The 25,425-nt window shown below is 48.5% G+C and overlaps 1 protein-coding gene and 2 long non-coding RNA genes across 4 annotated transcripts; 2 read left to right on the top strand and 1 right to left on the bottom strand.

Moving 5' to 3' along the window:
• The first annotated feature begins 852 nt into the window (after positions 1-852).
• Positions 853-3,462, top strand: LOC128780426 (uncharacterized). Its single transcript, XR_008426310.1, has 4 exons — positions 853-1,057; positions 1,359-1,488; positions 2,641-2,787; positions 3,071-3,462. It is a non-coding gene; the product is annotated as an uncharacterized lncRNA (long non-coding RNA).
• Positions 3,463-10,693: 7,231 nt separating this feature from the next.
• On the top strand, positions 10,694-21,839 carry LOC128780425 (histone-lysine N-methyltransferase PRDM9). 2 transcript variants are annotated; one of them, XM_053919882.1, is made up of 11 exons: positions 10,694-10,827; positions 11,019-11,114; positions 11,474-11,597; positions 11,891-11,998; positions 13,031-13,080; positions 15,108-15,264; positions 15,880-15,960; positions 16,158-16,429; positions 16,843-16,910; positions 18,088-18,281; positions 20,190-21,839. In XM_053919882.1, exons 2-11 carry the CDS (start codon positions 11,046-11,048, stop codon positions 21,467-21,469), a joined length of 2,403 nt encoding a protein of 800 aa, XP_053775857.1. In that variant the 5' UTR covers positions 10,694-10,827; positions 11,019-11,045; the 3' UTR covers positions 21,470-21,839. The 2 variants fall into 2 exon arrangements, with proteins under 2 accessions (XP_053775857.1, XP_053775858.1); XM_053919883.1 differs by lacking the exons at positions 10,694-10,827; positions 11,019-11,114; positions 11,474-11,597 and adding exons at positions 11,604-11,676; positions 11,707-11,759.
• LOC139440813 (uncharacterized) lies at positions 21,287-25,402 on the bottom strand. Its single transcript, XR_011651066.1, has 2 exons — positions 24,654-25,402; positions 21,287-22,671 (listed from the first exon to the last, which is right to left on the bottom strand). It is a non-coding gene; the product is annotated as an uncharacterized lncRNA (long non-coding RNA).
• Between the last annotated feature and the right edge of the window lie 23 nt (positions 25,403-25,425).

Below are 25,425 nucleotides of genomic sequence, written 5' to 3'. Positions count from 1 at the left end.
ACCATGTGGGACCCGTCCAATTTGGCTACAATATCAATGTTAGCTTTTGTGTTTAGGGAAAACTGCTCACCGTGGCTACCGCAAAGAAGACCGTTTCCGTCAGTCATGTCACTTGATCGGACCAGAACTGTCCCCAAACTCTGCCACGTCCAGTTCCAGTACGGTCAACCATGTTGTTTGACAAAGTCCAGACATGGGGGATATGTCTTCAAAGAAGCGTATCCTGGCCTGGAGGACGTGGCATTACTTGGGATCTGTGTGTGATTTTGTTCTTTCTCTTTCTTTGAATCTGTATTTTTACTGCTTTAATCATCTGGAACCTCCTGGAAATGATCACCACTCTTAGAATTGACCAGAAGCTGACACAAACAGGATATAATCAGACCAATACGTTTCTAGTCAACAAGCCCCTGAATGTCTAAAAGTCGTTAAAGTAACAGCCCCTCCTTTACCTTAAATAAGAATATATATCAATTAGACAGCCATAGAAATAAGAAAAGCTGGTTAGCTATTAAGCATATAGAAACAGTTACTATGAAGTTAAAGTTTATAGTACACAGAGAAACATTTTAGACAGAAAAGATAGATAGCTAAGTTAGGTATCACAAAAGCCTTATTGCCTCTGCTCAATCTACCGTATACTTTTGCCCTATGAACAATTTCTGAAAATGTCTAATTGTCTGATTTATAACTCTCCTAGTTAAAATAATCTTTGTTCACTATAACTGAATCTATGGAAACTTTGGTCAAAACAATCTTTGTTTAATATAATTATATCCATGGAAACTTTCGTACTTTTCCTGGTTACCTTTGTATTGATGTTTCTGGTTAACTGATCATGTTATGCACTTGCAAATGTTAATCTATGCCAAAAAGGAAAATATAAAAATCCATTTGTGCTTGCAATAAACGGAACAGAGCTTCACTGTCCTCTGAGGCGTGATGTCGTCTGTCTCCCATGGCCGACGCCTCATAGCACCTTCGGGACCCCCTGGACTCTGCTGCGGCTGGACCGCGGCAAAACTCTGTCTCAGCCCTTCCCCTGGCCAAGCACACAGTGAGCACCAGAGTCCCCGGGGGCGGTGTCCGCTCGGACAGAGCCCTTTCTCTCACCAGGGACATTTCTGATGCATAAACGCTGACTCTCCCTACTGGCACCGGAAGAGCCAAAGAAAGGTCTGGAGAGAAAACCGCGCGTGTAACCAGCCTGCTGCTCGGGTCCCTGACTCGAGCCTCCGCGTCTGCACGTGGGGTCCAGCGACCCCCTCCCTGTTGTCGCACCGTGGAAAATGGGTGAATTCCTTCGCTCCTTCACTACAGTCCTCGGACGCCGGTTTTCCCGTTTTTTCTTCTTTCAGAACCAGGAAAGAGAGGGGTGAGCTCCGCGGTCTTGGAGAGCTCACCCATGTGGATGCTCAGCCGGCTCCAGCTCCGCAAACCCCCGGACCCGCGCTGCGCCCCCCGGTCCCGAGAGAGGCCAGAGGCCGGGTGCGCAGCGCCGTCCGCGGTGAAGGAGCTCCACTCTGCTCTCCTTTCCTTCCCACCGGGGAGAGGACCCCCCAAAGCTGTGTTAGCGCGCGACTCCGTGTCCTGTCTCCTGCCCCATCGCTCTCCCCCCAAACCCTCCTGGAGTCTCTCATGGTCTCCGTCACCTACTCCCACCCGCAGGTCCCCGTCCCCAAACCTCCCTTCTCTGCGTTCCAGCAGAATTCCGCGCGGGCCCTTTCCCCTCCTGCTCCCAACGTAACCCGTTCAAACCTCCCCCAGGCGGCTCCAGCCCACCCTCTCCTGTCCCCACCGCGCACCAGGGTCCAGCCCTCTTTCCAGACACGCGCCGCCCTTCTCTTCTCACCCGGGCTTGTCCCCGAACCCGAACCCCGAACCACCGGATCGCAGCCCCGCCGGCCTCTCCTGGCCCCTCCGTCCCTCACCAGCCCCTCTGTCCCTCCCAGGGCAGCGTCCTGGTCGCTCCTCCCCCCGAAGTTCTCGAGGTTCCCGGGGCAGACATCGCTCCGCCCCCTCCGCGCTGCGTCCCAAGACATTTGCCCCCGCGCGACCCCGCCAACGCTCCTCCGCCCACGCGGGTCCTCCGCCGGTGCGTCCCCGTCCTGTGTCCGCTGGGATGGAGGAGAGGGGACCCGCGGGCCAGCGTGGGGACGGGCTGGATCTGAGAAGGGCTCTGAACCGAAAGGCTCAGGACCGCAGGGAGGCCGAGCGCAGCGCCGGGCAGGTGCGGCCCCACCCGGACGCGGAGGACACGGATGGAGCGCGGTCTCGCCCCGGGAAGGGAGCGCGTTCACTCGGTGAACACGTGTGAAGCATTTGCTGGTGTCCGGCTGGGGGACGGGCGTCTCGTGTGTAATACGGGCCACACACTGGTGAGAGGGACACACGCGCCTTCGTGCGGCTCCCTGTCCCTGCAGGTGGACGAGACGCGGTGCAAGCGTCCAGGCTGCGCGGGCACCTGCCCGAGCGCAGCAGGTGGAAGGGACCCGACGCCTGGGGACACGGAGTCACGGTGGTGAAGCGCTGCAGGCGTCCCAGGATGACGGCTTTCCTGTCATCGCTCACACGTCACTCCTTAATACCTACTCTGTGACGTCACTAACAGTAAATACTCTTGCTTTCCCGCATTCCCAGATTCACCATCTCCAATCTCCCTTACGGACAATGCGGACACTGGCCAGATCGTGAGTTCCTCAGACAACCTGCAGGGGGCGCGATTTCTCTTACAAACACTGCTGGTTTCTGCAGGACCAGGGGTCCGAGCCCTGGACTCACTTAAAGGTAAGTATCCTGTTCCTGTTCTATTGCATCATCAATGAACTCACCGCCAACGAGATTTTCTCTCGCTCCTCACATCACCTCGTTTCTTCAGTTTTTCAAGTGTTATCTACTTTAAGTATTTTTACATAACTAAAGTAATGTAATTTTATTATTGTACAATAACTTATTTACCTTGATACCTTATTTACCAAATCACGAAAAGCAACGTAATGATTACAAGTAACAGAATTTGTTACAGTCAGGGGAAATAACACACATATAAATATCCTTTATATGTATATAGAAACAGAAAGTTAAAGACAGAATCAAAAAGAACCAATAGCAACAAAACAGATAAAACACCTAACGCCAACCTCAGCAAGAATGTGCAGTGATCTGTGTGGACAAATGTTACAATGATGCCCAATGAAAGACGCCTGAACAACTGTAAAGTGGCATCGTGTTCTTCGATGAAAAACATAAGAATGTCAATTTCCCAAAGTTGCTTATAAATTGTGATACAGTTTAAAATATCAACATTTTAAAACTAAAACAAACTCATTTTCAGTTCACTTGTTAAAATTAGGAAAGAAAAGGGAATCCTGGAAAAGCAAATTAATAAATAGAACCTAGCTCAACCAAATATAACTATGTATTGTGTTATAAATCTACGTTAATCTAAACAGTGGGGTAATAGTCTTTGAATAGACAAACTGATGGGACAAAATACAAAGTCCAATAGTAAATGCAAAATCAGATGGAAATTTTCTATGACAAAGATATCTCCTTAGACTTGTGGGAAAATATTTATAATATAATAAAAGGTGTTGGAACAAGTGAATGGGAAAAATATTACATTATTTTTAATGTAATATTAAAAAGGAGGATGTAATATCTCCTACATTACATCCTCTGACAAAATCAATTCTTTGATTGATTATAATAGCCACTTATCACTAACATAACAAACTGAGAGCTACCTAGAGAAATGTGCAAAAAATATCTAAAGTGAAAGAATGGGGAAAATATACTATACGAGCATTAACCAAATGAAAATTATATAATAACATAGTAGACTTGAAGACAAAAAAACACTACTAAAAATAAAGAGGAATACTTCATATCAGTCAGTTCAATCTACCAGTTAGTTCCACATTTTTATTCACTTAATAACATAAACTCAAAATTATATAGAACAGAGCTACATGGAAAATTATATAAATTAATAATCATAATAGGAGATTTAACAAACCTCTATCATTCAGGTTCTATTCCAGAACCAATAAAGCCCCCCCAAAATAATAAAAATATTTTTAAAATAACATGAGAAGCAAATTGCATTCAATGTGGATAAGTACTTCACTACACCCCAAAACTGCAAATTACAGATGCTTTCCAAGCACCCTGGAAACTTTTTAAAACACTGACTATATAGTGATATAAAGCAAGTTTCAATAAATTTCAAGTATATATATAAAAACATATATATATATATGTTTTTTGCTTTCACTACCATTAATCAAGAAATCAGTAACAACAGATAACTAGAAAATACTTATATTTACATATTATGAAATACACTTCTAAATAACCACCCAAAAATAAACCAATTGGAATTAAAAAATAATTTTCATGGAATGATAGTAAAAATACTGCATACCAAGGCCAGATCACTCAGGTTCCAAAGATGATCACAGCTTGAAGATCAGTGGTTTTCGCCCTGGCTTGTGCCCCTCAGCAGATGGAGCACGGGCTGCAAACCAAAGGGTTGACAGTTGATTCCCAGGCAGGGCACATGCCTGGGTTGCAGGCCAGGTCCCCAGTGGGGGCCAGGGGAGAGGCAACCACACATTGATGTTTCTTTCCCTCTCTTTCTCCCTTCCTTCCCCTCTCTTTAAAAATAAATAAATAAAAATTTTTAAAAATCAGTGGTTTTCAACCTAAGGTTGACTTTGCCCCCAAAGGGACATTTGGCACATTGTGTAGAGACCTTTCAGATTGTCGTTAGGGGGGTTAAGGTGGAAGTTACTGTCATGCACTGAATAGAGGTAACTATGTAGGTGCTTAATTGCTAATAAGCACCTACAATGCAGGGAAAATTCCCCCAATCTCATAGCCATGAGAAACCCTCCTCTGTATGGAGCAGGATGAAGAGTCCATTAGAACACAAACAGCATGTGACTTTGCACCCTAGATCTGAAATCATGCCTCTCTCTGGACATGTAGCTTGGAGGCTGAGAGCTAAAGAACAACAACAAAAATAAATAAATAAAAATGCCAGCCATCTTGCAAAGACTGGGGAGGAATGTCCTTGGCTAGGAAGACACCCACAAAACCTCAGAAGCCAAGGAAGATATGGCACCTTAAGAGACTGCACCACATGTGATAAACCGCAGCACTGAGGCTCACTGTCTCTTTCCATTGCCCATAAGTCACTCTTCAGTAATTGTTTCTTAAAATAACTTAGAATCTATAATCTGACTCTTTTAGATTCCAGAATTCACCATCTAACGTTCTCTGCTTTGAAAATGTGGACATTTGCCATATTGTGAGTTCCTCAGATAACCTACAAGGGGCACAATTTTACTTACAAAATACTTCTGATTTCTAGAACACCATTGCTCCAGGCCCTGAACTCATTTACAATGCTAAGAATCATGTTACTATATTATTTAATTATTAATGAACTTAAAGCTGACAAATTTTAACTCTTCATGTCTTCATGTTTTATTCTAAGCTTTAACTACTTTTTTATGTTCTATACAGCTAAACTAATGTAATTTTATTATTGCATGATATCTTATTTACCTTGACAACTCATAATTATCAACTTAAAGTTATAAATAATACAACTTAGTAAATTGTGTGGTAAATAACATGCAGAAATAAATATCTTTTATATACACAAAGAGTAATTTAAAGATATAATCGAAGAAAAGAACCCATGGTGCACTCCTAATTCCAGTGTCTGGTCTAGATGATGTGCTCATAAAAAGTGGTCCCAAGGAACTGGTCACTTACATTGGGACCTGAGACTTGTACCTCGAAACAGTCTTAAAAAAATCAAGTCACTGATACTCCACTATAATCAACCAGGTTCCTGCTGACCTGTCCTAAGATGTTATTCCCAACAATTCCCACAAGATGGCAGCAGAGATGCACACCTGGGACACATATTAGTGGCTTCGCCAAACAGTTCCTTTGGTTTTCACGTATAAAATGATAGTGGTTTTATTTTTTTTAGCTTCTTGGTTTAAAATTTATTTTAAATAGATTTTACTTTCTTCATTGTTTCAGGAATCCTCAACAAACAAGGAAAATTATAAATGATTTTCTAGCGCACTCAGAACTTCTAAAAATCTGACTATCACAATATACAGCAAGTCCAACAAATGGCACATAAAGCACATTTATTGCTTCCTTTGCCATAATCTGGAAACCAGTCACAAGGTAACTGGACAGTGCTTGCATTTAGACCTTTTAAAATACATTTCTAAATACCATTGTCATCAACAATCAGTGACAATCCACCAGAATCAACCATTTCTCTTGTGACCGGCACTAAGGTGTTATTCCCAAAATGAACAAGAGATGGCAGCAGAGAACCACGCTACGAGCTTGCTTTTTTTTTTTTTTTAACAGTGAGCATGTTGTACTATGGAGCGAGTTTCAAAAATATATATCATAGGATTGAAATTATATAAAGTATGTTTCTTGCTCTCGTTGCAGCTAATCTAGCTATCAGTAGTAAAAGATAACTAGAAAGTCCTTATATTTAAAAATTATAAAATACACTTCTAAATAACCCTCAAATTAAATTACAATTGCAGTTAAAAAATAACTTGAACTGAAAGATAATAAAAATAGTACATAAAAACACTCTGGAAAAAATGTATTGATAAATCCACACATTAAGGAGAAAGCCTGAAAATTCAATTTTGCATCAGTTTACAAACCCGGAATAATAAATTAAATCCAGAGAAAGTGGAAGAATGGAAATGGGCAAGTGGTGATGTCTGGAAGGGTATATACTTTTTTATTGAATAATTTTTTACTGTTATTCTATTACAGCTTCCCAATTCTTCCCCTTTGCCCTCCTCCACCCATCCCACCCCACATACCCCTACCTTTTTTAGAAGCATATACAGTTATTATAAGAGCAGTTATTACCTGTCTGGGTAGGATTTTCAACTATTTTTTATTCTTCTATATAATTTAAGCGGCAACCACAACAAAAACAGGCTACCTCTGTTTGGGCTTAAAACGATCTAGAGGAAAACATGGCATAATTTAAAAATAGTAATAATCTAGTCTGTTGTGGTGACACCACCAGAGGCCTTTTCTGTGCTCGCCCAGCCTGACCTCAGAGGGGCTCCTTTTCCAACTTTCACTTCTTCATGTGCAAATGCAGCCGAGCAGAGAGGAAATGAAAGGTCAGCCAGGTGAGCGGAGCAGCCTGAGCAGCACAGCGGGAGAGGGGGTTTGCCCAGGGGCTGCCTCACTTCGGGGCCTCCGCATAGCCCTGCTGCTAGGTGACTGAGAAGCAGCACTGCTGAGTCGACACACAGTGTGCTGCTTCATACTTCACCTGTGACAATGCTGAGCTTCTTAACACCCCTTCTGTGCTCACAGCCATTCTGTCTTTAAATTGAGGTATTTGCACTGAAGCTTCCGTCATCACCACACCCCAACCTTGGGACTGACTCCTCTTGGCATTGACTTGGAACCAACGACTATAAATTTATAGAAATGCACGTGGACCCCACACAAACCCAGAGACCCCAATGCCACACCCAAACAGACCTCAGATCCAAGACCCACAGCCCAATAGATTCAAACGCGGGCCACAGACTGCAGACACAGGACCCAGATCCGTAACCAAGACCCCACAGCCAGACTCCAGAGCTGGAGCTGGACAATGAACCCTAGTTGCCAGATGCCAGACACAGAAGCTGAACCTCACTAGTCAGGGCTTATAATATTCTTAATAGCATTTCTATAAATGACTTTGGACCCAATTTTTAAATATAAAATTCATTGTTTTTATAATAAATGGTTTTCATCTCTCCAACAAACAGTAACTGCGTGACACAGTACATTTTGCACTATGGAAGTGTTCCTGCTGGAACAGAGCTCTGGATGCAAATTGGACACGTTGGGTGGTCAGGGTGCTATTCGGATAAGGAAGGCGGCCGGGGCCACTGGGTGTAATGAGGGTGGGCAGAGTTTTTGGTGAGTCATTTTTAAATGCATACATTTATAACCAAATACTTCTCACCCATTCTTTTATCTACAAAAATATGTATAGATAGGTTTATTCTAAGTAAAGGAGAAAAGAAATGATACAACATTCCAAATGACATGAAGGAAAAGCAAGTTTCCCCTGCACGTTGCCCAGACCCTGATCCCTGCGTCTCCTTTCAGCACGTGTCTTCTGCCTGGTTTTTCTTTAACACGACGTGTTTTGCAGGATACTGTTCTCACATCACAACATTACTAAGAAAATTATTCTCTGTTAAATTCTACTAGAACCACCTTACTAGGTTGTTTCTTGAATGAAATGTCATATATTCTCACCCATTTTTAATGTTCTATCATATTTCACAGTGTTAGAAACCATAACTTAACAAATTCTCTTCTATTGAATTTGTTAAAATATGTAAGATATATTACTATTTAGTAAGATACATACTAAAATTATACCTGTTATTATATAAGTGTTGGATAAAATATATTAAACATACCTCATTTCACACACAGGGAAGCAAAATGGGGGGGAAATTTTTTATGCTTTTCTTTTAATTTCATTTATTAATTTGAAAGAGAGAGTTGTTCTGCTTATGTATTCATTCATTGGCTGCTTCTTGTAGGTTCACTGACTGGAGAATGAACTGACCACCTTGGCATAAAGGCAGGACACTAACCAACTGAGCTACCAGGCCAGGGCTACCAGGGGAAATTTTGAAAAGTGAGATTTCTGGGTCAGAGGGCATGAGGATGCTGTTTCTGGATGGCTATTCTGGAAATGATCACCGGAGAGTCTGCACCAAAGGACCCTTCCCCGAGCCTTTCAGAGCAAGGTCACGGCACCTGCCTGCTCATCAGCCTCAGGGATTCCAGGAGTCCTCTGGATCCCCATACGGGCCCCCAAACTGTGTTGACCTCAAAACTATAGCAGTCAGTCATTTTACCAGCAAATAAGGGGTTTATTCGGAAACAGTAAAAAATGCAATTTAGGACAATCAAGCTGTACAAAAACCATAGGCAACCTCCACAATTAAAGGAGAGGTACGTTACCTTACAGGGACAAAGGAGGAACTTGAGAGGGGTCATTTCAAACGAAAATGCAGAGGAGAAAAGCATCAGTTCAGGGTGACCCTGGTTTCTCTCTGGCTGAGTTGCTGGGGAGTCGTTTTCTCCTGGGAGCACACGTAGGTACATCTTCATGTTGGGGCCTGTGACAGACAATTTTTCCTGTAATGGACCCCGGATGGTGCTATGTGACAGCACCCCCACTGACCCCAACTCCACTTTAGTGAGGTTTCCCTTTATGCAATTTCACAGTAATAATTAGCTAGTTGGCTTATTTGCAATCCATGAAAATCAAGGTATATTTATGTGCTCGAAACGAGGTAAGGACCAGAGATGCTCTTCCCATTTTATCCCGTGAAAGCCAGCAGCAGTTACACTGACCCTGCTCTGTGGACCGGTCCTCAAATTTGGTATCTTATTTTTATGCAAAATACTTGTAGGTTTTCTCAGTATTTTTAAAAATTTATTTAGTCTTGTTTAGTTTTATCTTGTCTTCCTATTTCTGAAATATTTTCAGACCTGAGTTACTTAAACATACCTATTACTCATAACGCCACTTCTGTGAGACGTGAAATTCTCCCAGTGTGTTTTCCAGTGTACTTATTGTGTCATTTGTGTGTCTAAATCTTTGAACCCTCTGGAACTTACTTTGTGTCTACCAATTGGGTGGTCAGAATTTACACACGTAACAGTTTCCCGGAATGCAATGCAGTCTTGACCATGTCCTCACTGGTTAAGCAGCTCTTCTTGCTGAAAGTGGGTTTGAAAAGAGAGGGCACGGAAGGGCCTAGACGAAAGTTGGGGATCCCGACTACAGTCTGGTGGAACAAAGACACTTTGTCAGGCGGAAGGAGGGCCACGTCCTCCCTAAAGTCCGGCCCCGGCTCGGGGCTCCCAGCTTCTGCCGGGTGCGTCCCTCACCAGCCGCAGGAAAACAAGCCACGGAAACCACCAAGCCACAGTCCTCTCCCTGCAGGCTGCGTGACAGGGGCTAGCCCGGCCCAGAGCAGCCAATCCCCGCGGGGTGGGGCGGGTCTTCCTCCCACCAGTCTTGAACCCTGGAATAACAGGCTGGCTCCGCCCCCTGCCCCGCCCTCTCTGCTTCTTCTGACTCCATTGGCCGGCAGGGCCCTGGGATCGCAGCACTGATTGGCGGCTTGCTCCCACGTGGCTGTCCAGGCAGGAAGCTCGCCCCACCCCCGCGCCCTCACACCTCCAGAGGGCGGGAAGCTGGGGAGGTCGGAGAAAACTCTCCGCTGAGGTGTGCAGCGCGGCAGGGGCCCCGGGAAACTGACCCGTACGCGGCAACCTTGCCATGTGGGACCCTTAGCCCGAGACCTTCAAAGTCCAGCCTAAGAGACCCCAGATGCCCTCATCCTAAGGGGCCGCAGATCCCTTCAGCATCAAGAGGCCCGCGTCCGCTAACTCAGAGGACCCCACATCTCCTGACCCCCAACGTTTACACCCCCAAACAGCCTGAAAACCCCAGTGCCCCTCAGCTCGGGCACCCTACCTGCAGCTCGCCCGGAAAAAACAAATCTCCCCAATTCAGAGACCCCGAATGCCGTCGTCCTGTAAACTAACTCGACAGTGGAGAGGGCCTGAAGCCCCTCGGCCTCAGAGGCCCCGCCCCCTCCCCCAGGCGCGCCAAGTGTCCGCAGCCCGGAGCTCAAGGCCCGCGTCTCCGCCCGAGAGAGGCGGTCTGCTGGAGGCCGCGCCTGCGTCGCGTGCCGGTGTCTGCAGAACCCGGTGCGACTCCGAGCCCTCCCCTGAGAAGAGCGCGTTTCCAGGCGCCGCCGGCTCGCCCGGCTAGGGGCCCCCCGGGAGCCTGCGCTGAGGCTGCGTGCAGGGGAGAGGGGGGAACGAGGGCGCCCCCTCTCCCGGCGCCCTGCCAACGCGGGAAAGGCGCTCGGCCCTCTCAGCGCCTTCTCCTTCCACAGGCGCCTCGGACTCGGGTCTGGGACGCCATGAACCGCGACGGGGCCCCGCAGGAGCGCCCTGAGGGAGAAGCGGGGCGGACGGGGCAGAAGCCTCAGGTGAGCTGTGGGGTCGGCGGGAAGCGGGGGGCAGGGCTCCGCAGACGCCCGGCCCTGGGGGTGACCCTCGCGGCGCGGCGCGTGTGCAGGGCGCTGGTGGGAGAGACGGGGCTCCGCGTGGCAGGGCCGGGTTAGGGAAGCGGGGGAAGGCGCAGAGTGCGGGCGGGCGCCGGGACGCAGCCGGGAGGAACAGCCGCTCGGGGACCCGGGACACGGCCGACCCAGAGAGACTCGCTCGGTGCTTGCGGCACGAGGACCACCGCGGCCCCGCCGGCTCCCTGCACCGCGGCAGGGCAGGCCTGCTGCGCGCATTCTCGCGCGCATCACTGAGTCACTAGTGCGTCCACTCTCCTCCCCAGGCCGAAGACGCTTGGAAAGACGTTTCCCTCTACTTCTCCACGGACGAGTGGGCGGCGATGGGAGACTGGGAGAAAGGCCGGCACCGGAACCGGAAGAGGAACTTCGACGTGCTCCTCAGCCGAGGTAGTGCGCAGGCGCCGGGCGGCGGAGCCTGGTGACCCGACGGGCTGCCGGGCCCGCTCCCGCTCCCGCTCCCGCTCCCGCTCCCGCTCCCGCTCCCGCTCCCGCTCCCTCCGCCTGCGGCTCCCTCCCGTATCAACGCCGAAGGGGGATTTGCTTCTTCGGGTAGGAGCAGGGCCCACAGCCACTCGTCGCCGTGGACTCTCCCATCCCGTGGGAGCCAGTCACGGGCTTCCTGGGGCTCGTTCCTCCTCCAGGCTCGTTGCTTTCAGGACGAAGGTCTTGTCTCTTTGCAGGTCTCAGGGCCCCGCGACCAGCTTTCATGTGTCACCGCAGTCCGGCCGCCGAGCTCCAGGAGGAGGACCCTGGGGACTCTGATGAAGAGTGGACTCCCAGGCGGCAAGGTGAGGGGCAGACGGAACCAGAGCCTCCCTGCCGACACGGACCTGTTTAGGGACTTAACCAGGGAGCAGGTTCGCTTGTCCAGCGAACAAGCAAGATGCCAAACAGTGTGTCGCACAGTAAGGGGCTATTCGTGTCGACTTTCAAGTGCAACATAATCACATGTATTTATAGATACAGTAATAAGCAGTAAGTGTATAAGAACATACAAGTGAGTAAGAAATAACCAATCAGAATAGTTGTCATCGGAAGAGAGGGAGGCAGTCTGGCCGGTGAGGTGAGTTCCAACACCCGGCTGCCCACGGCCTGCATGGGGACAGACGGACACGGTATTAACCGTGGAGATTACGGGAGTTTGGGGGAGGCCCCGGGTAGGGAGGGGTTGATCACTGTATCTTTCCTGGTGTCGGCCCTGGTGCCATTCTGTCCAGCATCACGAGTGCTCGCTTGGTAGGGCCAGTCCACTTCCATGGGTCTGGGGTTGAAACACAGCTGAAGTCAAGGTCCGATCTTTCACTTGACTGGAATTCTCTGTTTCTGTGGTCAGCAGACTGTGGGTGCTGACCGGAGTCTAATGATTCAGGAAGGGCGGGGACGGCCAGTAAGTGCCCGGGTGGGAGGGGACCAGAGAAAGGAGGCGAGGTGGCCGTGGTGCCGTAGCCCGGACAAGGCCAGTGTGAATGAAGAAAGCAGGACGGAGAAAGGGTTGTGTTAAAGACAGGGAGTTTCTGTGCAGTCACTTTTATTACATTTTTGTCAGGAGAGGCCACTTTATTTCTAGTAAATGTGATAGATGCTGTATGAACATAGGATGAAGTGTGGATGGCACTCTGTCTGTTTTCTTTATCTTTCTAATGAAATTAGTTGATGGCCCCAACAGAAGCAGAGGCCTTAATGATACCTCAGGAAACATTTTCCAGTCACCCTGGATTGTTCTTGGACTATTCTCATTCAGAATTCTGTGTCCCTCATAAGGATCTCCAGATTTTGGAAACATTTGCCAACCAAAACACTGATTTCTCACCATCTTTCAGTGAATCCTTCTTGGGTGGCCTTCAGAAGGGAACGGAGTGAACCCCAGAAGGTGAGTATTTCCCAAATCCTGTTGACAACATTTTTCTCATGGATAGAAATGGAGGTAAGAGTAGGAAAATGCAGAAAGTACCCTGGGAACTGCTGCCTTCCTTTCCTGGTCTGTTCAACACATTGTCCGATATTATCATCTTTTTAAAAAGATTTTATTTATCGAATTTTTAGAGAGAGGGGAAAGGAGAGAAGCGTGTGCGAGACACCCTTGTATAGGTTGCCTCTCGCACGCCCCCAACTGGGGGGCCTGGCCGCAACCCAGGCGTGTGCCCTGACCGGGAATGGAACTGGTGACCTTGCAGTCTGCAGGCCAACGCTCGATCCACTGAGCCACACCAGCCAGGGCTCATCATCAGCTTAACAGTTAATAACGACAGCAACAAGAGTAACTGCCAGTTGTTTCATTCTCACAATATTTCAGACTTTAAGAATTCTATGTGAATAAATTCACTTAAACATTACAACAACCTGATGAGGTGCACACTATAACTATCACCATTTACGATGAGGAAAGTGAGCTTTCAGAGATACATAAATGTTTGACTATATGTCTAAGATCACAGTATCAGGGGTGATGCAGTCTAACACATAGTGACTTCTCTAAACCACTCACACACTCATTACAACGCTCATGGTTTTGCCCTGGCCAGCGTGACTCGGTTGGGTGTCTTCTTGCAAAGCGAAAGATCGCCGGTTTGATTCCCGGTCAGGGCGCATGCCTGGGTTGTGGGCCAGGTTCCCGGTTGGGGTGCATGTGACAGGCAAGCGATCAATGTTTCTCTCTCACATCGATGTTTCTCTCCCTCTCTTTCTCCCTCCCTTCCCCTCTCTAAAGAAAATAAAATCTTTTTTTAAAATTAGAAAAATAAACTGTCATAGTTTTCTAAAGTTTGCATTGTTTTATCCATATGTCATTACATCATTCATCTGACTGATGGTTTCAGCCAAAGTTCTTTTCTGCTCCAGTGAGAGATGCACTGAGACCCTCTGACTGAGGAAAGCGTATGATATGTAGGCAGTTTGTACAGTGTATGCCCAGATGAAGAAGAATGTAAAATGTCCAGGATCACAGCCTCCCACTTTAATCAAAGAGCATCTCTAACCCCTGAGGAGCTTCAGGTTTGATGACTGAGAAACAACAAATAATAACATGACTTAAGGAATTCATATAGGTTACACACTCTTCAACAGAAACTCGTCTGTCTGGAACTGATTTCAAATGCCGTTTCCTGTAAGGTGACGTAACAGCTTCTTTCTCTGAGTTCCAGTGAGGCCACTCTCATCCTGTTTAGAATCATTTCTTCAGCCTGCCTACCTCTGCGTTGTGAGCTCTTTGAGAGGCTGGTCCGTACCCAAATCTTCTCAGAGGTCACAGGCCCAGGTCAGGGCCCCTGAGGGCCCCCGAATGTTTGCTGAATGAATGAATTCACAATTACAAATTGAACTAGAAGATGATCAATGAACACGGAAGATAATTTCTGTGAGATTTGAAATATGGAGAGAGCTGAGGGGTAAATTGATGGCAGGACTGTAACCTCACATTCACACTGTATCATACAATTCAGAGAACACTTTGGTGAGCATTATTTAATTGCACGTTCACTATAACGTTGAAAGTTAGCATGTTATAGATCATGAGGATGGAGACAACTAGCTACTGATACAGCCTTACCCAAACAGAATTGGTGGGAACCAGCTAATCTAAGTACAAATATTCTTTCTAAGGTATTGCAAATTTTATCACCATTTTATTTACTGTCTAGATATGTTTCTGCCAACAATTTCTTTGTTCTCTTCCAAATATCCTCCACTCTCAATATTACAGAGACAGTTGAAAGAAAAGAGCCATAAGGCATGAGTTCTAATCTTGGATTCACTACTCACATTGGCCCTATCCCTCTAATGTTCATACTCCCTAGGTATTTCCAAGGGTTGAAGTATTAAAGACGTGCATATAAAATGTATCATGAGCCGTAAAAAATTAAATACATGTTACCTTTGTAATATGTGACTCTTACACTGAAGGCAACATCCAGGGTGCCGTTAAGCAATGAATACAGTTTGAAGGAATTGTCAGGAACAGCGAATTTGATGACTGCAAGTGACTCAGAGCAGGCCCAGAATCCAGCGTCCCCTCCTGGAGAAGCATGTGCCTTTGGACAGCACACTAGACGAAAATCAGGTAAGAGAACATAGTTTGGAAACATTAGTTCCTCTCAGTCCTACAGAAGGGCTGATAACTATGGCCTGGGTCTGTTGGGCGGACTTTGGATGGGCCTGGATTCAAGCTGGGCTGAGCTGAGGCTGAAGTGAGCACTGGAGCTGTGGGCAAATCCTGTAAATTCTCTGAGCTCCTGAATGCTAATGTGTAAAGTGAAGAGAAGGAGACATCGCTCGTGTATTGTTTGAAAGGTTAAGTTACATTTAAAACAAGTGACACGTGCAAGTTGTCCAACAAATGCATCTGTGATCATAGCAGCCACACTTTATTGGTGTTGGGTGCTCAGGCCTTTGCTCAAGGCCTAACACATAATGTGCACTCCATAAATACTTTATGAATGGTTACAGGTTGGCAAGTTACACCTGGTAATGGGAAGATCTAGGAACTAAAACTGCATCAGTCATCTGTAGTTGGTGTGGAGTCTTAGTCTTCTGAACCAATAGTTAACAGTAAAATACCAGAATATGCAAAGGACGGGTAATAATTTGATGGGAGGAGATTGTGTGTTATATGACAAAATGGGAACTAACACTCCACACCCCACCAACCTCACTCACCTGGCCTTCTCCAACTTAGAACTCAGGAGAAAGGAGATTGAAGTGAAGATGTACAGCCTACGAGAAGAGATCGGCGAGCCCCAGGATGATGACTACCTCTGTAAGTGGCTCACTAAGAAGCATGTTATGATATAACAATTTCATCTAGTCCTTTGGTCCCCAAATCATTCCCTTCCTCTAGTGACCTGGAGTACAGCATTGAGTCTCAGTGATGTCAGTGCTGGACGCCCTCTGAAGCTCTTTGTGTCCAGGAGCATGCGCTGTACCTTCCCTAACCCCTGTTGCTCTCGCCTCCAGATTGTGAGAAGTGTCAGAACTTCTTCATCGACAGCTGTGCTGTGCATGGGCCCCCTGCATTTGTAAAGGACAGTGCAGTGGACAAGGGGCATCCCAACCACTCGGCCCTCACTCTGCCCCCTGGGTTGAGAATCAGGCCATCGGGCATCCCTGAGGCTGGGCTTGGAGTGTGGAATGAGGCAGCTGATTTGCCAGTGGGTCTGCACTTTGGCCCTTATGAAGGACACATCACAGAAGATGAAGAAGCAGCCAAGAGCAGATACTCCTGGCTGGTGAGGAATATTTGCCTCTTCCACTGTCCTCTGGCTTCCCACATTCCTTCTGAGGCCTGGAGGGACCTCACCTCCTACATGCTAGACATGGAGGGACAACATGGTTAGCTGTGTGTACTGACAGGACTTCACATGAACACAGAGCTCCTGTTTAAGGATCAGAGCGTAAGTGGGAGCAAAGTGGTGCAGACACAAAGGAGTGGCTCCTCCCTTGTGGGGCTCCTGCTCTGATTGGACAGACAGACTCGGATGTGTAGATGATGAGTAAGGAAAATATCATGTGGTCACAGCTGGCAGTGGAATCCCCATGCAGGCTGAAAGAGCTTTGATGAGAGTGGAGTAAAATAATTCCTCTGACTATTACCTCCCCACGAAAAAAATAAAAGGTCTTTAACTTCTTTTCTGAAACACAGATCACCAAAGGGAGAAACTGCTATGAGTATGTGGATGGAAAGGACAAGTCCTGGGCCAACTGGATGAGGTGAGGTCAACAGGTCTCTGGGTGCCAGAGGGGACTCATCCCCCACAAGCCCATATGTCTCTCCCTCTCATCATGCCTCGCTCAGCGGTCTCCCTTAATCCCTTTTCCTCTTTTTCTCCATACAGTGTTCTTTCATTTCAGGGGACACTTAGGAGAAAAGTACAGCATATGTCCTCAAAATGTAAAGCTCTCTGCTAGACACAGACTGGGCACTGGAAAGGACCTTGAACAGCCTAGATTCACCAGGGACACTGGATTACACTTTAATGTATCAAATGAGCATTAATTAAGCACTCACTATATTCCAGGTTAGATGAAGGAATACATTACTTGAACAGGTCACACAACCCATGTCCTTATGGAGGACTTCTTGCAGACAGACATAAAACAATGGCTTTTAGAAACATTTAACTATAATTTCCAAGAAGTGCACAGTGTCAGGATAGCACAAACCAAGGACAGCCTAAACCTGGGGGGCAGCAAACCGTCCCAGCCTCACTTCTAACTAGAGCTGGGCTCTGAGGCCTGCAGAGGAGTGGTCACGGGCCCCTTTCCTGAGAGGGGCCCTCTCTTATCAGGGATAACAGAATGGGAACCAACTACTGTTGTTCTCTTTTATTCTACTAAGACAAAAATACCTCCAATTTTCTACGGTAGCCTTGGGGAGGCAAGTGAATGGTACCCTAAATAAAGTGTAGGGGGGTTGGAGAAAGGCCTCTCAAGAGAAAACAGACATGGGCTGAGTATTGAATAATTAGGTAATTTAGAAGCGGGCCCTAGATCAAGCACCAGGTTCTGTGGTGTGAGACAACTTGATTTAGAGTTTGGAGGAGCCAGAGAGCACTGGATATTATGGCCAGTCAGGGTGGAGGTTAAGTCTGGAACTGGGTTTTACAAAATGGTATTAGGCAGCATTAGCACTGCAAGCAGGACTTGGAGGTAGGAGTTCACATGACACGCTGACAGACCTCAGACTCTGAACAGAAGGTCCCCGGGAGCAGTAGGGACTGTGGGCGACACCAGAGCCTGAGGACTGTAAGAGTCAGTGAGGAGCTGGACATGGACTTTGCTTTGCTGGAGGGGATGGTGCGGTGTGGCAGGTAGTCCAGGAAGGGCTTTTCAGGTAGTGGGAACTCATCGCTGTGCTTTTCTTTCCCTTCATCTGCCTCAATCCCAGGTATGTGAACTGCGCCCGGGATGATGAAGAGCAGAACCTGGTGGCCTTTCAGTACCACAGGCAGATTTTCTACCGAACCTGCCGGGTCATCAGGCCGGGCTGTGAGCTGCTGGTCTGGTGCGGGGACGAGTATGGCCAGGAGCTGGGCAGCAAGTGGGGCAGCAAGTGGAAGAGAGAGCTCGCGGCCGGGAGAGGTAGGCACCACTGTTCTTCAAAACAGAAAGAGAAGAGAGAATTCTCCATAGAAATATTCATGATCCAACTCCTAAGTGGAGTAAAATCCACTCTAAAATCAGTAAAGTTTCAAATTAGATGCTTTAGAAATTCACAATTCATTCATATGCCTTTGACTCTTAGGCAAAATGTTTGTATTTTTTCTTTTTAAAATATTTCATGCCCAAAATACAAAAATGCATATAGCGCTGAAAGGCTGAGAGGCAAAAAAAAGAAAATTTTCGAGCACTAACCAGCTCTCACCAAAGCAGTTTTTCTGACACTTTTATAGCTGTTTCTTACTAATTTTCCTCCGAACTTCTAAGTAAAACATTTTTTATAGGCGTTCATTATTTTTTAAAGATTGCCCTGGCTAGTGTTGCTCAGTGGGTTGAGTGCTGGACTGCAAACCAAAGGGTCACCGGCACATGCCTGGGTTTCGGGCCAGGTCCCCAATAGGGGCACAGGAGAGGCAACCACACATTGATGTTTCTCTCCCTCTCTTTTCACCTCCCTTCCCCTTTCTCAATAAATAAATAAAATCTTTTTAAAAAATGATTTAGTTTTACAGAGTAGAGAGGAGGGAGAAAAAGATCAGTGTGCAGGGGAAACATTAATCAGTTGTCTCTGGCACGCCCCAACCAGCCCACAACCCTGGCATTTGTCCGGACTGGGAATTGAACTTGTAACCTTTCAGTTTGTGGGACAACACCCAACCCACCGAGCCACACCCTTCAGGCAGGGCACATTCATCCGTCATTTCAGTGAATCGTCAGGTGAGATCCTACTCTGGTGCACAGGGTCCTGGGACCAGGAAGTACAGATTATCATGAGGACGAGAATCACTGCTCTGGAGGGGCTGACGGTGGAGGAGGGAAACCCAGGCACACGTGTTTGCATGTGCATAACACTGCGCAGCAGTTAGTGCTTTGGAGAAAACTCAGCCAGGATGAGAGCCTAGGGATCAGTGTGAGGGGAGGTGCGGTGTGGCAGGTGGTCCCGGAAGGGCTCTCTCGGGAGATAACATTTACAACAACACCTGCAGGCAAAGGGTCCCAGGCAGAGGGAGCAGCTAGTGCAGGGAAGAAAAGAGGCGGGATGTTGAATTGGCTGAGGGTCACTCGGGTCTCGTGTCAGCACAGAGGGTAAGAACGGAGATCAGACAGATGCTCCGCAGCCCGGAAATGCGGCGCCAATGATCCGAGTTGAGACACTGGGGACTCTCCCGAGTGAAAGCGTGCAGTCGTCAGCTGCAGAGTGCTGTGTTCTCTGTTCTGATTGGGCTTTGTTAATTTTTAGAAAATAAACTCCAGTGGGGAATCCCCTCAGATTGCTTCATCTCCAAGTGAGAGAGCGTGGCGGTGGGCCAGAGAGGAACAGGAGTCGGGCGTGGAAGAAGTGTGGTTGGAGAAATATTTTGGAACAGGATTTTTAGTGTATTTGAAATGGGCTAACACTTGATGAGATGAAGCATAAATATTTGATGTGGGGCTTGAGGAAGGACATTTTATTTTACTATTTTGGAAAACTGAGAGAAGCAATTCCTAGTTGGGGCCTGTGGTTTGCTCTTTAACACGACTTAGAAGATGCCTATAGAAGGGAAAGGTCACTGCAGTCCCATCCGCACAGGGAGTGAAATGGCCTCTCCTGCTCCTCGAAAGCCCCCAGTCTCGGCAATATTAGAACAGACCCTTGATGGGGGCTTTCTGGATTTCTGAAGAAGGTGCACTGCATAAAAATAAAAAGGAAAGTAGGCTGCGAGGGGACACTTCGTGGGAGACGGAGCTTGCATTGTCACCTCGGTGATAAGGAGTCATGGGGCAGGAGACAAGTTGTGCGGCCCAGGCATTCTCGTCGACATCTGCCATGACTGATCCTTTCTCTTTCAGCAAAATCAAAAACAGAGGTCAACCCGTGTCCCTCCTGCTCTCTGGCCTTCTCCAGTCAGAAGTTCCTCAGCCAACACGTGAAACTCAATCATCCCTCTCACATTCTCCCGGGAACATCTGCAAGAAAACACGTCCAAGCAGAGGAACCCTGCCCAGAGGATCAGAATCAGCAGCAGCAACAAACTAGTACTCACAGCTGGAATGATAAAGCTGAAGGTCAAGGAGTCAAAGAAACGTCCAAACCTTTGCTTCAAAGGATCAGTCAGAGGAGAATCTCAAGACCCCTTTTCCAACCTTCCAAAGAACAAATGAGCTCCAGCGAGCATGAGAGAATGATGGAGGAAGAGCCCCGTAGAGGCCAGAAAGAGAGTCCAGAGGACACAGGCAAGTTATTTGTGAAAGTAGGAATGTCAAGAACTGTAACAACCGAGCATGGAGGGTGTTGGCAAGGCTTCAGTGATGGGTCACATCTCATCACACACCAGAAGACACACTCAGGGGAGAAGCCCTATGTTTGCAGGGAGTGTGGGCGAGGCTTTACCTGGAAATCATATCTCATCACACACCAGAGGATACACACAGGGGAGAAGCCCTATGTTTGCAGGGAGTGTGGGCGAGGCTTTACCTGGAAGTCAGTTCTCATAAGACACCAGAGGACACACTCAGGGGAGAAGCCCTATGTTTGCAGGGAGTGCAGGCGAGGCTTTACACAGAAGTCACATCTCAACACACACCAGGGGACACACTCTGGGGAGAAGCCCTATGTTTGCAGGGAGTGCCGGCGAGGCTTTACACGAAAGTCACATCTCATCGCACACCAGAGAACACACTCAGGGGAGAAGCCCTATGTTTGCAGGGAGTGTGGGAGAGGCTTTACCTGGAAGTCATATCTCATCAGACACCAGAGGACACACTCAGGGGAGAAGCCCTATGTTTGCAGGGAGTGTGGGCGAGGGTTTACCTGGAAGTCAGTTCTCATCACACACCAGAGGACACACTCAGGGGAGAAGCCCTATGTTTGCAGGGAGTGCGGGCGAGGCTTAACACGGAAGTCATATCTCATCACACACCAGAGGACACACTCAGGGGAGAAGCCCTATGTTTGCAGGGAGTGTGGGAGAGGCTTTACCTGGAAGTCACATCTCATCAGACACCAGAGGACACACTCTGGGGAGAAGCCCTATGTTTGCAGGGAGTGTGGGCGAGGCTTTACAAAAAAACCGTATCTCATCAGACACCAGAGGGGACACTCTGGGGAGAAGTATTATGTTTGCAGGTGAAGTGAATGAATCACTAGCATTAAATCAAATGTCAACAGCCATGAGAAGCCTACCAAACCTTACTCTCCCCAAGATTGTAATTAGTATAGAAGTAATCGGTTAAACTGTCAGGATGGGCAGTGTAGGACAAAACGGCAGCCGAACTACAACCCGGAAGAGACGGCTGACGACGTCAAACCAGGGAACCACCAATGATTGCTGCTTTGTTCCAGGAGACCAATCCCTAGCCCCCAAGAAGAGAGCCAACCAGAATTTGGTGCATAAAACCCCGCCATATTCCCTGCTTGGGCATGACTTCTCCAGCCCTGCTCTGCAGACCGGGGAACCTCGTCCGGGTGTGCAAACCCCAGTAAAGCTCTGTACTGCCTGATTTTGTGGCTGGCTGGCACTTCTTCCTCAGCGGAGCCTAAGAAAACCTTTCATAAGCAAACCCTCCACTTTCATGACAAGAGACGAGATGGACAAACAGTTCCATAGTGATTGATACGGGGATGTCAGCACCAATCTCATTCATGGTTTTTGACGTCCTATTCTAACAAGTTTTGTCTCCATACAAATATGAAGCCCACATCCCTCACTCCCCCCATCACTAAAAGCAGAGAGTTTGGGAAGAGCCACAAAGAACTCATACTCTCAGCTACAGAAATTCAACAGCAAATGTGTAAGTCTGGAGTCAGTCTACTTTGGTTACTGCCCAGAGAACTAGAGGGATTTGAGACAGACTCACCAGGGAAGGGAATTCCCCGGATTCCTGGGCAGTGGGGCCTTTTCTCCTAATCATCCCCCTACCCTCCTCACTTGGCTTCTCTGGGCTCTTCTCCTGGTTTCCTACAACCTCTGGGCCTCAGAGGTGATTGGCAGGGAGGGACGTATGCTTGTGCACGGACTGAGCCTGGCTCAGTCTGGGCACCTGGTCTTCCTCAGTCTCCTGGCTGCCCCTTCAGGGTCAGCGTTTCCTGGTGCACAGCATACAGATTCCACATCAGTCTGTAGTGGGTGTGAGTCTCAGCTCTGTCTCCTCCAGCTGTGTGATGTAAGGCAAGATTCTCAGCTTCTCTCTGCCTGCTTCCTAGTCTGTACAGTGGAAATGGGAACTCCAGCCTTTCGGGTTGACATTCAAAGTTGAGTCAGCGCAGAGGATCGCTGAGATCACAAGTCCTGCTGAACAGCCTTCAGTGCCCATGTCTCCCGGTTCTTTAGTGCTGGACAGAGGAAGATAAGGACAGGGTAGGGGTCTGTAGCCAAATTCAGACTTTGAGCAGACCCCACTGCTTTCCCCACCTAGACTCAGCAGCCGTGAGGTGGGGGATGCGCTTCCCTCCACGTCACCACCCTCCCACTGAGCCCGCGCACCCTCAGAGCCCCCTCAACACAGGCAGGTGCTACTGAGAGTGACCTGTGAAGCAAGACCCTTGCCCACCCCTTGGTGAGGACTGACACTGGGAAGAGCATGTCCCTGCACTGGTGTGTTAGGTGGGATAGATGGTAAGCCAGGGCAGGGAGGCTGAGGAAGACATGTCTCTCCCACTAACTCAGCAGTACTGAGCCTGGTCCAGTTCTATTGCCAGATGTTCCAGCGTCACAAGAAACACCGTGCTAACAGGCTGAGATTCTAGGTATCGTTTCCACTATCTGGCAAAGGCTTTCAAACTATTCATCCAAGACCTAGAAGATGGGAGGGGGTCCACAGCGCTCAAGGGAAGGACCCAGAAAACAAACTTCGCTAATCGCTTTCCTCTGGCCACTATCTGCTTTACGAGAGGGTCCCCAGTGCTTACAGAACAGAAAGAGCCCTTAGGTAACTGGGTAACTGCCTCAACTTTAACTCTCATGTATCTGCCTTACAAGATGACCAACGGGGGTCTGAAGCGAGATAAGGATTCAGGCTAACAGGACCCCCCGCACACATACCTACGTGTGGGTGGGCACGGCCCCTGTGGAGGCTGGCCCCGCTTTTACCCACCAGTCAATATGTGATTTCTTTGCCCTCATCCCACCAAATACATGAGTCCTCAGGACAAAGGACCTGGTGCTCTTGCCTTTCACCCCCACCTCGGCAAGGCCGGTCCTCGTCCATGCGAGCGTATCACGAACACACCCTGCTTGCACGCTAGTACACTTGCCGATCTGTGATCCTTTACTGCATCGGCAAGAAGAACCGAGTTTCTCCTGTGGCAGGTGCGCCCCATCTGCGTATGGCGTTCATGAAGCCCACACACGGCAGCTTCTGTGATGCACTTTCCTCGTACCCGGGCCCCACAGGGCTTCATGCACCACTGACACCATCTCGAAATTAGTACTTACTGCATCTTTAAGCTTTTGTTTGTTTGTGAAGTCTGACGGGATGATGGACATGCACAATGGTGGTCATTCCTCACTGGGGCCGACGTGGGCCTCTGTGGAAGTGCCAGCCAGGGCGCACCATCCTGAGCACCCGTGTTTGGGACCTGTGTGGCACCTCGGGACAGTGGGAACCTAGTGACAGCAAGGGTGCTTTGTGCTGATGCTGTGGGTCTTGCGTACATGAGACATAACTGGGACTAAAGGTCTTCTGGGAGCAACCACGTCCACTGACGCCGAACGTGGTGGCACCAGCATGAGGCAGGGGCCTCGCCGAGACACTCACAGTTCAGCGTGTGGTCACCGGGTTCAGGCCCACCGGCTCGGATCCCACCATCGGCTCCTCAGCAGCCGCTGTGGTGGGCTTCTCCCCCTCCTCATGCATCTGTCCTCACTTCTCCTCACCTTTCCTCACACAGCCCTGAAACTCCTAACTCTAACCCCTAACCCTTAATACCTGGTCCTGACCGTACCCCAGACCCTGACCCTTGAACTCGATCTTGACCCTTGCCCTGATCCTTACCCTAACCCCTGAACCCAAACCCTAACTCCACCCCCTACCTCTCACCCCACCCTCACCCCAGCCTCTGACTCTGTAACCATAAATTAAAACGTAACCCTAAACCTAACCCTCAGCCTTCACATTCACCCGTTCCATGACCCTAACCACAAATACCAGAATCTGACCTCTAAATCGGAACCTGTAACCTGTAAATCTAAGTTCTAAACTTGAAGCTCAGCCTAGTCCCACACATCGTGTCTTCATGTAACTGCTAATTCATAGCCCCAACCCTAAACCCAGTCCTGAACCAACCCTGGCAGTCACCCCAAACTTAGCGCTCACCTGCCTTTGTCCGACTTGTCACAGCCACAACGGTCGGCTGCACCCAGAGCTACGGGCGCGCGTCCTCACAACCTCCGCACCCGAGGCTCGGGGCGCCGCCCCTCGGAGTCCCGAGTTCACAGCGTCTCAGCGCCTCCGAGACGGCGCCCCTCGGTGTCCGTCTTCCGCCGTTCACACCAGCGAGGCGGCTGCTCGTGTTCGTTTGGCTGGTTTAATCATTATCTTTATCTTTTGCTGTTTCTCACATCTTCTCATTTGTTTTGGAGTTGCACAAATTTATTATGGTTTGTGTAAATGTGCTGTCCTTTTTCTGCTTGGGATCGTAGCGTTTGCATGTCTTTTAGGTGGAAATCTCATTATCTCTTTAAATACTGTTTCTCCCTCTGGAACGTTATTAGTGCAGGATCTGACGTGCCCTCGTCTGCCCCACTGGGCGCTCAATTCCCGCGGGGCAGCTCTGCCCTGCTCTGGGCTGGAGCCTCGGCCCTGGGAGGACGGCTGGCCTGGCACCCACCTGCTCCGCGCACCTGGGCCAGAGCGGCGCCGCGCCAGGAAGCGCCAGGCCCCCTGCTGATTCTGGCTAGGGCGTGGCTGTCTCGATTCTTGGTCATATCAAACGTCGACAGGTAGAGAGATTAGCTCGAATTCACCTCATTAGAGGATCGCAAACTTTAGAAATCGCCAGTCTTGTGCCCCCTCACCTGGGGTCCAGCGCTCTCACCTCCGGCCCCGCCCGCCCCCCTCTGAGGCCCCCGTCCCGCCACCCCACGAG

The sequence above is a fragment of the Desmodus rotundus genome, chromosome 3 (assembly GCF_022682495.2).
Source record: "Desmodus rotundus isolate HL8 chromosome 3, HLdesRot8A.1, whole genome shotgun sequence".
Classification (NCBI taxonomy): Eukaryota; Metazoa; Chordata; class Mammalia; order Chiroptera; family Phyllostomidae; genus Desmodus; species Desmodus rotundus.
Note: the sequence above shows the minus strand (reverse complement) of the source record. Positions and strands in the feature narration are given on the sequence as shown.

What these genes read in the sequence shown, in the direction of transcription:
- LOC128780425 (XM_053919882.1), top strand. Translation starts at nt 11,046, where the DNA reads ATGAACCGCGACGGGGCCCCGCAGGAGCGCCCTGAGGGAGAAGCGGGG. An exon ending in GTGGACTCCCAGGCGGCAAG is followed by an intron (nt 11,999 to 13,030) that starts GTGAGGGGCAGA and finishes ACCATCTTTCAG; the next exon opens with TGAATCCTTCTTGGGTGGCC. An exon ending in TCCTGGGCCAACTGGATGAG is followed by an intron (nt 16,911 to 18,087) that starts GTGAGGTCAACA and finishes CCTCAATCCCAG; the next exon opens with GTATGTGAACTGCGCCCGGG.